Source organism: Erpetoichthys calabaricus, chromosome 18 (assembly GCF_900747795.2).
Source record: "Erpetoichthys calabaricus chromosome 18, fErpCal1.3, whole genome shotgun sequence".
NCBI classification, from domain to species: domain Eukaryota; kingdom Metazoa; phylum Chordata; class Cladistia; order Polypteriformes; family Polypteridae; genus Erpetoichthys; species Erpetoichthys calabaricus.
The window spans coordinates 43,989,660-44,003,839 of NC_041411.2; the positions used below are offsets into that span (position 1 = coordinate 43,989,660).

General features: G+C 42.3%; 1 protein-coding gene across 1 annotated transcript in view; it reads left to right on the forward strand.

Moving 5' to 3' along the window:
- The window catches only part of prodhb (proline dehydrogenase (oxidase) 1b), a 49,474-nt gene extending 35,564 nt beyond the window's left edge, over window positions 1–13,910 (forward strand). Inside the window, exons 8-14 of the mRNA XM_028823973.2 lie at window positions 395–476; window positions 6,355–6,447; window positions 6,567–6,713; window positions 6,942–7,117; window positions 7,982–8,080; window positions 8,527–8,615; window positions 12,470–13,910. Coding sequence (XP_028679806.1) covers window positions 395–476; window positions 6,355–6,447; window positions 6,567–6,713; window positions 6,942–7,117; window positions 7,982–8,080; window positions 8,527–8,615; window positions 12,470–12,660 — 877 coding nt within the window. The 3' untranslated portion in view covers window positions 12,661–13,910. The remainder of the gene's footprint in view (window positions 1–394; window positions 477–6,354; window positions 6,448–6,566; window positions 6,714–6,941; window positions 7,118–7,981; window positions 8,081–8,526; window positions 8,616–12,469) is intronic.
- Window positions 13,911–14,180: the final 270 nt, after the last annotated feature.

The window sequence follows — 14,180 nt, forward strand, 5'->3', positions numbered from 1 at the left end:
AACAGCATCCAGTCCATCCTTTTATAGAACGTGGGCTATGAACTGTAATTGGTTTGTTCTCAACAAAGGTTTTTCTCGTTTTCTTTTTTTATGTTACTTTATTGTTGCCCATTTTTCTTTCCTCTCACCCCATCAGGTGCCACACTAGGTGAGATGCAGCAAGTCTTTTGTGCTGTAGCGCCATCTTCAATCAATCAGAGTTGTAGTTTGCGTAGCTCTCATTTATAAAAGACCCTCCATCGCGGTAAGGTGAAGCATGCTAACGTGGCAGGGAGGAAGACATCTGCCATTCATTTGAAGCAGTTGCAGATAGATAAGGGCAGTGCAGTGAATTGTGTTGTGCTGTTGAATGGTCTTTTCAGTTTATAGTGATGATCTGCTTCTTTGTTTTCAGTACTGTGGATCTGCTCGACTGGAACAGCTTGATCGACAGTCGAATGAAGATCTCCAACCTGCTGCTTATCCCAAACCTAGAGGTAAAGGCAGCTGCTCTGTCGGTCCACAACTTTATTATTAAACAAGTCCAGATCTGTTAGCTAAACTCTGTGCTTGGGCTCAGGGTGCTGGGCAGTATGGTGGTTATCTGATCTCTGCTGCCTCACAGCTTTTGAGTTCAGGGTTTAAACCAAGCCTGGTCAGAGTTTTTGAGTTTACATGTTCTCAATATGCGAGTATGGTTGTCCCCGTTCCCAGTCCCTAACCCATCTTGGGTTATTTCAGCGTTTCCCAACTTTTATGGTGTCAAGACCCAATTTCTCACATGGTAATGTGTCTGCGACCTCCTCGGTGATCAAGCGTAATCAAAGTTTTGGGATTGCTGGAACATCAGCATGTTAGAGGAATCAAGCAGCTTTTACTCCTGGTTGAATCAAAAATGTCTGAGCCTGGGTTGGAGAGGTTGTCTAAGATCCTCCTACGATGCTGCCACTGTGAATCGAGTGTGATCGTCATACGGGATGATGGGGTTTTGTCAGGGGTCGGCCATGATCCACCTGTAGTGCTGCCGCTGTGATTCAAGCATGATCGTCAGAGCAGTTGGGTTTCGTTGGTCGCGGCCCACAGATTGGGGAACGCTGGGTTATTCGGTGACTCTCAGTTAAAACATTTAGAGTTAGTGGATTGGAGTGATTTCCCTGTCCAGGGTTTGTTGTGACCACTCTCTGGCCCTTCTTAAATGTTTTATTGAAAAGACAGGTTTAGAAAATTGATAGATATTTTAAAGTGCTTATCCATTTTACAACTTTTCATTGGAGTAATGTCGCCCCTAAATGGTCAAAAGAAGAATTACAACCAAACATTAAATACTGCAGTTCTCATCTCAGTTTCATCCAATGAATGTTGTTGCTCTTAAGATTTAAAAAGAAAAAGTCACCTTCTTCCCCTTACACATTTATTGCATAAAGTCATTTCAGTACTTTCCTCAGGGACTGCCAGTGATTTGGAAATTGTAGAGAAAGAAGTGCTGTTTGGGTTAGAAAGGCTGAAATCAAACAAACTGCCGGGACTGGATAACATTTATCCTAGAGTGCTTAAGGAGGTTAATGAGTACATTTATAAGCCCTTGATGCATATTTTTCAAAAGGGACTGTGCACTGGAGAGATTCCTTAGAAGATACCAAATGTAATCCCATTATATGAAAAAGATGATCAGGCTGATCCAAGTAACAATACGCCACATGCATCAATGGTAAATTATTGAAAGGAATTATTAAGGAAAACGCTTAACAGCACATGGCAAGAACAAGTATATTAATGACCAGTCGGCATGGGCTCAGATGGGGAAGGTCGTGTTTTACGTGTATGCTGGAATTCTATGGGGAAGCTACAAAAAATTGTGATCAGGGAGGTGCATATGTCCTTAATTATCCTGATTTTTCCAGAAGGTTTTGGATAAGGTCCCACATAACAGGCTACACATTAAAGTAAAAGAAGTGAGAATTTAGGGCATGGTGTGTAGGAGGCTGCAAAATTGGCTCAGACATGGAAAACAGAGTTATGACATGAGGAACCTTACCAGAATTAGTAGATGTTAAAAGCTGAGTCCCTCAGAGGTCAGGTCTGGGGCCGCTACTCTTTATAATATATATCAGTGATCTGGTTAGGAATATAAATAACAAGCTGGTTAAGTTTGCAGATGATACCAAGTTAAGTGGAATGGAAGATAACATAGAAGCAGCCGAATCATTTTAGAGGAACTTGGACAGAATTCAGGCTAGGGCAGATTTGTTGCAGATGAATTTTAATGTAAGCAAATGTGAAGTAATACATATAGATGGTAGATTTGAATATGCAATGGGTAATCTGGAACTTGAAGTGCACCTTTTTGAGAAGGACCTCGTAGTCATCGTATTTACATCATCATAGACGGATAGTCGGATAGTGACTTGTCTCTATCTACATCCAGACCACGTACAGAAGCTATCGGGAAGTCTAAAACTTGAAAGTGCACCTTATGAGAAGGACCAGGGAGTCATCATATCTACTTCATCTAGATAGATGGTGAGTTGTCACTATCTACATTCAGACCGTGTGCAGAAGCTATTGGGAAGTCTGGAACTTGAAAGTATACCTTGTGAGAAAGACCTAGGAGTCGTTGTATAGTGAGGAGTCCACTACATCTAGACTGTGTACATGAGCCATTAAGAAGGCTAACAAAATCTTGTCTTATATAGCAACACTGATGTGTAGAGTACAAGTCAAAGGAGGTTATGCTTAGCCTATATAGCCCATTAATGAGACCTCGCCTGGAGTACTGTGTGCAGTTCTGGTCTCCAGTTCATTATGGGTCACACCCTCACTTACTCACTTGTTAACTTGGTCTGCATATGTATGATTTGAGGGTAAGCTGGAATGCCCAGAAATAAAATCCTGCCTACTACACTTGGACAGCATCCATCCAAAGATTTGAACAATACAGACATGGCAGTGCTAGGAAAAGTCCAGAGAACAGTGACTAGGCTGATTCCCTGAAGACTGCTGGAACCTTTTCAGTTTAAGCGGATGGAAAAAAGGAGGTGACAAAATGTAAAAGGAAATAGTCCAGTGGATCCCAGTTTTATCTTTAAAAGCAGGTTTTTAACAACATGGGGATGCAAGGATGCAAAAGATTTCTTCACACTAAGAACCGTTGATGAGTAAATTGCAATGTAGTGTGGTAAAGGGTAAGCCTTTAGGGACCTTCAAAACCCAAATTGATATTATTTTGCAGATATGAGGTACAGTAGATAGGGTTGGCATACTTTGTTGGGCTGAATGGCCTGTTCTTGTCAAAGTGTTTCTGATGTTCTAGTTTGTTTATTGCAAGCTGCTTCAAAACTTCACAGAGGTGCAGTGTGATGGCGTTTTTAATTTAGTATGTTAGGAGCTGCTCATCGACTTCCTTGTACATTTGTTTAACTGTCTTGTTTACATGTCCAGAAATTTGCAGGCTCTTCCAAGAGTCTCTGTAGCTTTGTGATTTATCTTCAGTCTGAATTGCCTTGCAATCTGTCTTGTTAACTTTTGTTGCTTTGTATTGTATTCCTGTTTGCTCTTTAAAACATCTCCGGATGGTACTTGCTATTAAAGACTCCAAGTGAAACAAAGATCAATAGATTGTACATCACTTGGAAAAGTAGCACAGAGACATTGTAAATGTAGTGCATGCTGTGATCGTAAGATCAGAATGTGATGGCTGGTGCTGTAAATATTTGTGTGCATTAGCACATACAGTACAGTGGTTACCTTCAGAGGATGTGCAACTGCTCATAGATGTTGCTCAAGCCTTGACATATTTTATATAGCAGCTTGTTTTATTTTACTCCTTTGGGGTGAGAACATCTTATTTGGAGCTGCTTTTCAGGAACGTATTCCCAATGTTAATGTCAGGTATTGTGTAATGTAATGAGGGAGAACATCCATTTGCCTTTAGACATTAATGATTTTGTTGGTAACGTTTAGACGTTTAACACCAGAATTGCCAAAGCCTACGAAAAAACTCATAATCCCGGCCCACCTTAAATCCGTTCGCACCACTCCATCGGCGTCTTTTGTCTTGTAAATGTGTCGATCAGCACAAACAGCAAGCAGCCTACTATACCATCCACCTGCCCACCGCTGCAGTTCAATTCGCAAAGAAGGTTCTCAGTGTTCAGTGTTTATCTTGGAGTGAAGTGCCTGGAGTTGTAGAGGGTAAATAATACACCATCATTTGGAATACATACATTTCATGTGTGTTCCGGTTATACAACAATCTATGTAAACACATTGTTAAAACAGAAACGTTTTTCATGTTTTAGTAATAATTGACAAAATGTAGACATGAAGTGTATAATGTGTGAAGCCTGAAGTCCAAATATCAAATATACACTTTCACAAAAGGTACAAGTATAACAAAACAAGTGCACTTTTATTCAAGAATACTAGGGGGCTTCGCTTGCCAACCCCCCTGGCCTGCGCTACGCACCAGCCACTTAGCGTCTCTGCTGCTTGCGTATGTAGATTTCACTTTCACCAAACAACAAATCTTTTAATTCTCATGGATATGCCTCTTCATTGGGAAGAAACACTACTTTTCCCTGATGACAGCACGAATTAGACATTCTACAAGTTTCCGATTTAAAGTTTAAATCCGAACAATATATTCAATCTCTTTTCGCTGTTTCGTTATTTCACAGAGTAATAATTTCCGTTTGTTTGTGCTAATACGATCTTTACTACTATTTTTTTTTTTTAGACTTATGAATTTTAGTACTTTTGTTATCTCTAGCCTGCTCTGCATGTGTATCATGGTGCAATGGTAAGAAGTGCTGACTCCCAATCAAGAGGTCATGGGTTCAATACTGGCTGCTTCCCAAATTTACTGTTTTGAGTAGTGAACTGCTCTTACTGTTAATTTTATACAATAAAAACATACATTTGATTTGCATCTGTAACAGCTGGTATAAATTTATAGTACTTGTCAAATTTAGTGTTTTTTTTTTTCCCCAGTTTTATTGTCTCACTCACGTTCACACTCCCACAAAACCTGCGATCTGACAAGTTGTAGATAATGACCAGAAGAATGAGATCACGAGTACGAGCATCTAAAATGGATTTTTTTTTTTTCACAAACAGGGTAAGAAGCACAGCAATTTAGGATAGCTTCACAGTAGAGTTGCTTTTCCTGCAGATCAAGAGTAGTCAGTTGAGGTGGTTTGGGTATGTCGTATGGATACCCCTGGGCGACTTTACTGCATACTACTCCGGGCATATCCCACCATGTGGAGACCCTGCTGCAGACCCAGGACACATAGGAGGGATTATATCTCTCAGATGGCTTGGGAATTCCTCATGTCGAGCAGGAAGCTGTATCTGGGGACAGGGAACTGTGGGACGATCTATTTGCCCTGCTGCCACCATGAGATGAAAGTCCTTATTAGTCATTGTGTTGTATTCTTTGACCCTGCAAGCACTAACCGTTTTCAAAATTCTTTTCAGTCGGTCATTCTCGAACCCTCTATATCCACTTCAGGTCATGATTAGGACTGAACTTATCCCAGTAGCACTGGATACAAAGCAGGAAATGTTTTACATAAAACCTGGGTTCATCCCAGGTCCCATTTACGCATACACAGGGTGACCCATTTTAGAGTTGCCAGTTAAGCAAACTTGTGTGCTTTTTTGGAAAACTGGGGTAGCCTGTACATATACAGTGAGAAGATTTGAACCTCTGGATCACACTACCATGTGTATTTTTTGTTTGCCTACTCCTACTACTTTACACCGCTATTGTAATGTGTCATTTTTAGTCAATGGTGGAACACCAGACAAAGAAGGATTAGATCAGTTTCTCATTTTTTTGTCAAGATAAGCGGAGTTGTCATTCATTGTCAAAAAGAGTTGTAAGGAATTCCAAGATCATTTGGAATCGGCTCCAGAGTGGCCCATATATTTTAAAAAGAGGCCCTAGGCTAGCAGACAGAAAGAGACAGTGAGGATTTTTTCCCTCCGCACCGGCACTTCCTCACAATCGCCTATCAGCTTCTCATGTTTTTACTTTTTCAAATCTCCAGTCAGATATCTGTTCCAAATTACTTCTGAAAAAGTACACTTCCCTTAATTTTCTGATCTGCACAAATCCTCCCAAGTTGTTTTTGAATTCCTTCAGGTTTCTTGTTTTTATTACCACACTTGGATTATTATATGAACAATCTGGGGCTTGCCACATTAGAAGAGAACAAGCAGTGAGAGCTAATTCCAAATAATCCAGGAAATGTTTAGTGGCCTTTTATTTTTAGGATCTAAAATTCGTTTTACATATTAAAGGATTTATTTTTTCAGCTGTTGCTTAGATGGTTTATATTTAGCTTATTTTTGTTCCGGTTTTCTTGGCAGACTGGGCAACTGGAACCACTTCTGAGCAAATTTACTGATGAAGAGGAGAAGCAGATGAAAAGAATGCTACAAAGAATGGATGTCTTAGCCAAGGTAAAGTTGAGGCTTTTATGGCAGTGTTTACATTTACAGACAATGACGCAACCCAGCAGCTTTATGAAATAATTAAGACCGGAACTCTGAAAGACCCTCGATTGTATTTTCATTTTCAGGAGGCTCTGAGGCATGGAGTTCGGCTGATGGTGGACGCTGAGCAGACATACTTCCAGCCAGCCATTAGCAGACTGACTCTGGAAATGCAGCGCAAGTTTAACACCGAGAAGCCCATCATTTTCAACACCTATCAGTGCTACCTTAAGGTGCGTAACGCTACTGATGCGCAGGCCGCTGGGCACCGGGAGTTTAATCCAAGGTTTAACACTGAGGTCCTGTTGCCACTTTCTGATCTCTTGACTTAGTGGAGTGGAGTAATAATTGAATGCACCAGCTTGTGGTGTGTAGTGCAGATGATCCTGCCACTGTCTAGTTTTCTGAATCATTCTTTTATGCAGTCTTGCTAAGATAGTGTACTCTCCTTAAAATTGCAGGAAGCTTATGACAATGTGTCAGTGGATGTGGAGTTGTGTCGACGTGAAGGGTGGTATTTTGGTGCCAAACTTGTCCGGGGAGCTTACATGTACCAAGAAAGGACCCGTGCTGAAGAGATTGGTTATGAAGACCCTATCAATCCAACCTATGAGGCTACCAATAATATGTACCATCGGTAAGTCAAAGAGTTGCACCAGCCCCTTTTCTCAGTGTTAGGAGATGCATGGGAAAGCTTTAGTTGATTGAAGAATTGGTTACGTTGTGAACTGCTAGCACCCAAACAGTTTCTATCAGAACAATGTCTTCCCTTTTATTTAGGGTACATTCTCCTCACAGCATTGAACGTATTTCCACTACATTTGGGAGAAACTGCTTTAAATTTCCCAAGAGCCAGCTTGAGGGAAGAATGGAGCGTGAGATCGAGAGGCGGATCGGTGCGGCATCCGCAGTAATGCGGGCTCTGCATCGGTCTGTCGTGGTGAAAAAGGAGCTGAGCCGCAAGACGAAGCTCTCAATTTACCAGTCGATCTATGTTCCTACCCTCACCTATGGTCATGAGCTATGGGTAGTGACCGAAAGAACAAGATCGCGAATACAAGCGGCCGAAATGAGTTTCCTCCACAGGGTATCTAGGCTCTCCCTTAAAGATAGGGTGAGAAGCTCAGTCATCCGGGAGAGACTCAGAGTAGAGCTGCTGCTCCTCCGCATCGAGAGAAGTCAGATGAGGTGGCTCGGGCATCTGATCAGGATGCCTCCTGGACGCCTCCCTGATGAGGTGTTCCGGGCACGTCTAACTGGGAGGAGGCCCAGAGGAAGACCCAGGACACGCTGGAGGGACTATGTCTCCCGGCTGGCCTGGGAACTCCTCTGGATTCTCCCGGAAGTGGCTGGGGAGAGGGAAGTCTGGGCATCTCTGCTCAAGCTGCTGCCCCCTCGACCCGACCTCGGATAAGAGGAAGAGGATGGATGGATGGATGGATGCTTTAAATTTACTATGCGGGCCTTGGCACGGGAGTAATATTTTTCTTGTTACTTGCAGATGCTTGGATTATGTTCTGGAAGAGATCCACCACAACAGAAAGGCAAATGTTATGGTGGCATCGCACAATGAGCAGACCGTCAAATTCACCCTCAACAGGTGCTGAAGTGTGTGAATCAGTCTAAATGAAGAATGTTTTAAAGGCTATAGGTCCAAGAGCAAGTCTGCAGGTTTCTGTTGAACATCAAGCCCACTCATCCCACCAGTACCACTAAATGTTAAGCCTTGAGGGGGAGGTTAAGGTTGTGTCTTTAGTGTGTTGGTTAGCCCTAGGAGTCTACATCACCAAAGAGATATAAAACCTTGTAAATACTCTAAAGAATGCAAGGACATCCAAAGAAGAGATCAGTTATAGGTGCAGAATTTTAATGTTATTTATGTGTGCGTTTGACTTAGTATTTTATTTGAGCCTCATCGTGTTGAATCCTAATGATCCAAGAAGGGGGACTTAGCCTCACTGTTTGTTCAAATAGTTGTCTCCATGATAAAATGTTTCTCATTTGTTTTTTCCTCTCTCTCTTTATTTTGCAACTGCACTGGTACAGGATGAATCAGCTGGGCATCCATCCATCTGAAAATAAAGTGTACTTTGGTCAACTGCTGGGGATGTGTGACCAGATCAGCTTCCCTCTGGGTAAGTGGCAATGCAGCAACTACAGCACACTCCATCCACAAAGTGAATCCACCTTCTCAGGGCTTCAGCGCTTATCTGGAAGCATCAGACACAAGGCAGGAAGGAACTCTGGATGGGATGCTAGTTAATCACACACACTTGCTTACCACAGGCTAACTTGTATAGTGCCCTCTATACTATTTGGGACAAAGATGCATTTTCAAATTACGAATCAAGCTGTTCAGACGTGATTAAAGTGCACATTGCAGAGTTTCATTTAAGGGGATTTCTATTCTTTTCTGTCACACACTTTTTGTACACGGTTCCACCCCATACCCCCCAACCCCCCCCCCCCCCCCCCACACCCCCACCACCACCACATTTCAGGGCATCATGATTGTGACAGCTGGCGTCAGAGTTTTGTGATTCCTCAGGTGGGTTTCATTGCTTTATCATAAGATACCTCAGCTTGCTTCTACCCTTTGGAGTCTGTAGTTGCCATTGTTCAACATGAGGATGAGAGCTGTCCCAATGAAAGTCAAAGAAGCCATTATGAGGCTTAAAAACAAGAATAGAATCATTAGAGACATTGCTAAAACCTTACGATGACCTAAATCAATTGGAATATCATTAAGAAGAAAGAACACATTGAAGAGCTCAGTAATCACAAAGGGATTGCTAGGCCAAGGAAAGACCTCCACTGCTGATGACACAAGAATCTTCATTATAGTAAAGAAAAAGCCCCAAACACCTGTCCAACAGATCAGAAACAGTCTTCAGGAGGCAGATGTATATTTGTCAGAAAAGACTCTCCACAAAAGACTTCATGAACAAAAATACAGAGGCCACCCTGCAAGATGTAGACCATAAACAACAGGATGGCCAGATTACAGCTTGCGATTAAGTACTTAAAAGAACCTGGTGGTTACTGGGAAAAGGTCTTGTGGACAGATGAAACCAACACTAACCTGCAACAGAGTGATGGCAAGAGCAAAGTGTGGAGACGAAAAGGAACTGCCCCAAGATCCAAAGCAGACCACCTCATCTGTTAAACATGATGGTGGGGAGGTGTCATGGCTTGGGCATATATGGCTGTCACGGGTACTGGCACATGTGTCTTCATTGATGATGGAACTTCTGACGGCAGCAGGACAATGAATTCTTAGGTGTATAGAAACATCTCATCTGCTCAAGTTTCAGTTAAAACCTCCACACTCATTGGACGGCGCTTCATCGTACAACAAGATGATGATCCCAACTTACTGCTAAGACAACACAGGAGTTTTTCAAAACTCAAAAATGGAAAATTCTTGAATGGCCAAGCCAGTCACCTGATTTAAATCCATTGGAGAATGTCTTCCATATCCAGAGAAAAAATAAGGGGGCAAGCCCCCAAAACAAGCAAGAAGTGAAAATGGCTGCATTAGCGGCTTGGTAGAGCATCACGAGAGAAGTCCTGAGGACCTGGTGATGTCCACGAATTTCAAACTTCAAGTAGTCACGGCATGCAAGGGATATGCAACACAGGACTAAATATTGTGGCTTAAGTAGACCTGCCATTGCTATGTCCTAACAATTAATGGTGCCCTAAAATGGGAGGACCGTGTTGAGAAAGTGGAGTCATTTCAACATGGTGTGACTGACCTGTACATAAATACCCTTAAATGAAAGTCTGCAGTGTGCACTTTAGTCACATCTGAATTGCTGGATTTGTAATTTTAAACTGTGGAGTAGAGGGGTAAATCAAGGAAAAAAAAATGTCTTTGTCCCAAACATTATAGAGGGCACTGTAGATGCCATTTAAATTAATATGTATGACTTTCAACTGTGACGCTGACCAGGCCTGGAATCTATCGTACTAACGCCAGTTTATTCACTCCCAAGCCATTTTATACAATTTTGAGCTATGGGTGCCATAGAGTGCAAGACAGCAACTAACAGATGGATGGAGCGTCAGCTTTTCACATGGTCTCAGTCTCTCTCTCACACACACACACACACACACACACACACACACATGGTGTTACTGATGCCAGGCCAGTATTCACTTTCCATTTAACTAACTTGCACAATTTGAAATGTGGGAGGAAAACCTAATTTTGGAGTAAGAACCCAAAGTGCAGCAGAATTCATGTGGCAACACAAACTTCTCTCTAATAGTTAAGATTAGGACTCATGCTTATAAGAAGTTTTCACATTTTATTGTTGGTGCAACATTAAATCAAAATGGATGTATTTTGAGGTTTTTAGGCAGTGTTCAACAGAAAGACTTGTTAATGTCAAAGTGATGGCAGATCTGATCAAAGTTAATGACAAATATAAAACCGAATTGTTGATCTCATACGTTTTCACCCTCTTTTACGTATTTAGTAGCTGCACCTTTGTCAGCCAGAGTGTGTGTCCTCAGATCTCTATCAGCTTTGCACATGTCAACTGCACCATTTTATTTTCCCCATTCTTCTTTGCCAAACTTCTCAAGCTCTGCCATTCTGCATTAAGAGGTAATGAGTGAGCAGCCATTTTGAAGTCCAGCCAAACTTTCTCAATTGGATTGAGATCTGGACTCTGATTCGGCCTCTCCAGGACGTTCACATTACTGTTTTGGAGTCCGTCCTCTACAGATTTTGCTTTATGCTTTGGGTTGTGTGTCTTACTGGAAAACAAATCTTCTGCCAAGCTGTAGGTTTCTTGCAGACTGCATCAGATTTTTGCCATATTTTGCTGCATTAAATTTTACCCTCACAATCCTGCTAGGGTCTTCTGCGGAGAAGTATCCCTACCATTACCGTGCTTCGTGATGGGGATGCTGTGTTTGTAATAATGTGCAGAATGCATTTAGTCTGATGGCCAAAAAACTCAATTCTGGTCTCCTCAGACTACAAAGCCACCTTCCAGATGCCGTCTGGCAAACTCTAGCCGAGAAGTTACATGTGTTTTTTTTCTCATTGCCTATAAAGCTGTGACTGGTGAAGCATCCATGCGACAGTTATGTCTGTCACTGTAGCTTGTACCTCCTTCAGAGGTCTCTTGGTGGCTTCCTTCACTCATCATCTTCTTGCATGGCCATTCAGTTTTTGTTGTCGGCCTGCTCTGGGCAGAGTACTACTGTTCCATACTCTTTCCATTTTGTAATGATTGGTATAACTGGACCCCCACAGGATGTTCAGTGACTTGGATTTTTTTTTCTTGTCTCTGTTCCCCCCTGACTTGTGCTTTTCACCGAGTTGCTTAGAGTGTTCTTTTTGTCTTCATTGTGTCGGTTAGGCCTCCATAATGACTCACCGTAAGTTGGACCTTCATGATAAGGTGCGTTTATATTACTATCTATAGAAACCTCAGACAGATGATCTCCATTGAGCCAAAGATGGGACTTCTAAAACCAATTGGCTGCACCAGTGAGAATTTAGGGGTGCCCTATTAAGGGGGGGGGGGGGGGGATGCTTATGGGAATGCTGTGTTTTGCCATTAATTTAGACCACTTTGCACAGATCTGTTTTCACTATGACTTTGACATTGAAGAGTCCCTTTTTGTTCATCCGTGCCAAAAATGCCAAATGTCCAAGGTGTAGGTGAATACTTTTTAAGGGCACTGTTATTGTTACAAGCTTGTAAATATTGCAGATTTTTTTTGGGGGTGGGGTGGGGTAGTGCATCCTTTTGTGCTGCATTATCATTTTTTTTTTAATCTGTATGGTCTCAAATTAAAGCTGCTTGCAAATTTTGTTGTTTAAGCCTGAGCAGTTCATGTGCTTCACGAAATGACCCAAGAAGATGCAGATAATGTTTTGTCTCAACTCAAACCCCATATAGGCCTACAAAATTGTTTCCCACTACTGAATATCTTTTTTTCCTCAATTTTGCCTCCCCTGCTCCAGGCCAAGCTGGCTATCCAGTCTACAAGTACGTCCCATATGGCCCAGTTAATGAGGTGATGCCGTACTTATCAAGAAGAGCCCAGGAGAACCGGGGTCTGATGCAGGGGGCACAGCGGGAGAGGAGTCTACTCTGGGCAGAGCTGACGCGCCGGCTTTTCGGCGGGGAGCTGCTCCACTTTCCAAGACCCTGACTCCAAGTCCAAGGCTGTTGATCATTCTTGTTCCAGGAATTCCAGTCCTCTGCAGAGATGGAGGCAGGAGTGGGTACGAAAAAGCTCCAGTAATGCACCTTCCCTGCCTGTGTGTTTGCTGGGTAAATCTGCATTGCTGCCCTGTCTATGCCATTTCTCCCCTTTCACCATTGCATACTACGTGGATCCCTCCTTGCTGTCTTAAACGTTTTTGGTTTTAAGTGCAGTTGGAGGAGGGTGTCCAGAGTGTGTCGGGGTGGCCACTGCCAGTGTGTTTTGATTATTGGACCTTTTTCTAGTATTCTGGAGGAATTGTGCCTTATGGGAATGGGGTCACCCCGCAGCTGCCTTGCCCTTTCTTTTGCTTGTCTCACAGCTGCTTCCTTTTCCCACTTCCATGACTGTTTTGCCGCTGTACCAGTTTGCCCTTTCTTCCTTAAGGTGGAATGACTTCTCATAATGTTACTCAGCCCATTACAAACTGAATGTTTTTATCAAAGCCGTGGAAAATCTCCGTGACAAATTGTCATGCGTCAGCAGTGTGGCACTCCACATCGGAAGATCTGACAGGCCTTCTATTTTTGCACTTTAGTTGATGCCCTGTGATTAGGCGGACTGCTTTTATTTAATGGACTATAAGGATTTGTATCACGTTTTTCTGTAATTAATTTTTTTTGCTTATTCAAATGCAAGGAGAGCTCCGCTCAGACATGGAGTCCTGTGTGAGACCTCTTTAGCAAGTTTCATCCGGTTTGCCCCGTTGTGCATTTGCTTTTTGAAGCCGCACAATTAAAACAGACCGTTAACCTTTGTTTTTCTGCGTAATTCAACACTTGACTGCCCTGTTATTAATTTTGCTGTTTTTCTTCTAGTTCAGAACTCCAATCAGTGTTGAGCCGCTGGGGCCATTCAGATTATGTCTATGGTGGGCCGCTTTTGTAGGCCTTATTTTTTTTTTTTTTAATACTGTGTTCTAATTGTGCCTAAATGCGCTTGGCAGTGTGTTAACCTGACAAGGTGTCCTCATAATCGTTGAGGCTAATTTTAATCACTCAGGCTCGGAGAAGTCACTAAAAACGGGAGGATGGGCCACTCATGGATGTCTTCCACAATGTTGCTGTGCAGTGGCACTAAGAGGGCAGGTGTTATGATGGGGAGGAGATGGGTAAATGGTTTGGCTCGCCTGGGTATCCCTTTTTAACACAATTCTTATTTTTATGAATAAAAATGAATCCGTATTTCTATAACAATGTGCTTGTGTGTTGTATTTCGGAGATAATGGAGGGTGCTGCCAACAGAAACGTGTAACGGTTTAATGCGTCTGTGGTTTAAGGTGGATTCAGAATGTGTCCACACACCCTTTTCTTTTTTAAATGTGAAATGGGTAAATTTGCTTATTTTCTGTCAATCTATACTCCGTTAGCCTGTTTTCCAAAAGGTTTACAAATTTTATTAAAAATCAAAAGTGGAAATCTCTCATTCCTATAAGTATTCAGACCCCTAATTCAATACTTTGTAGA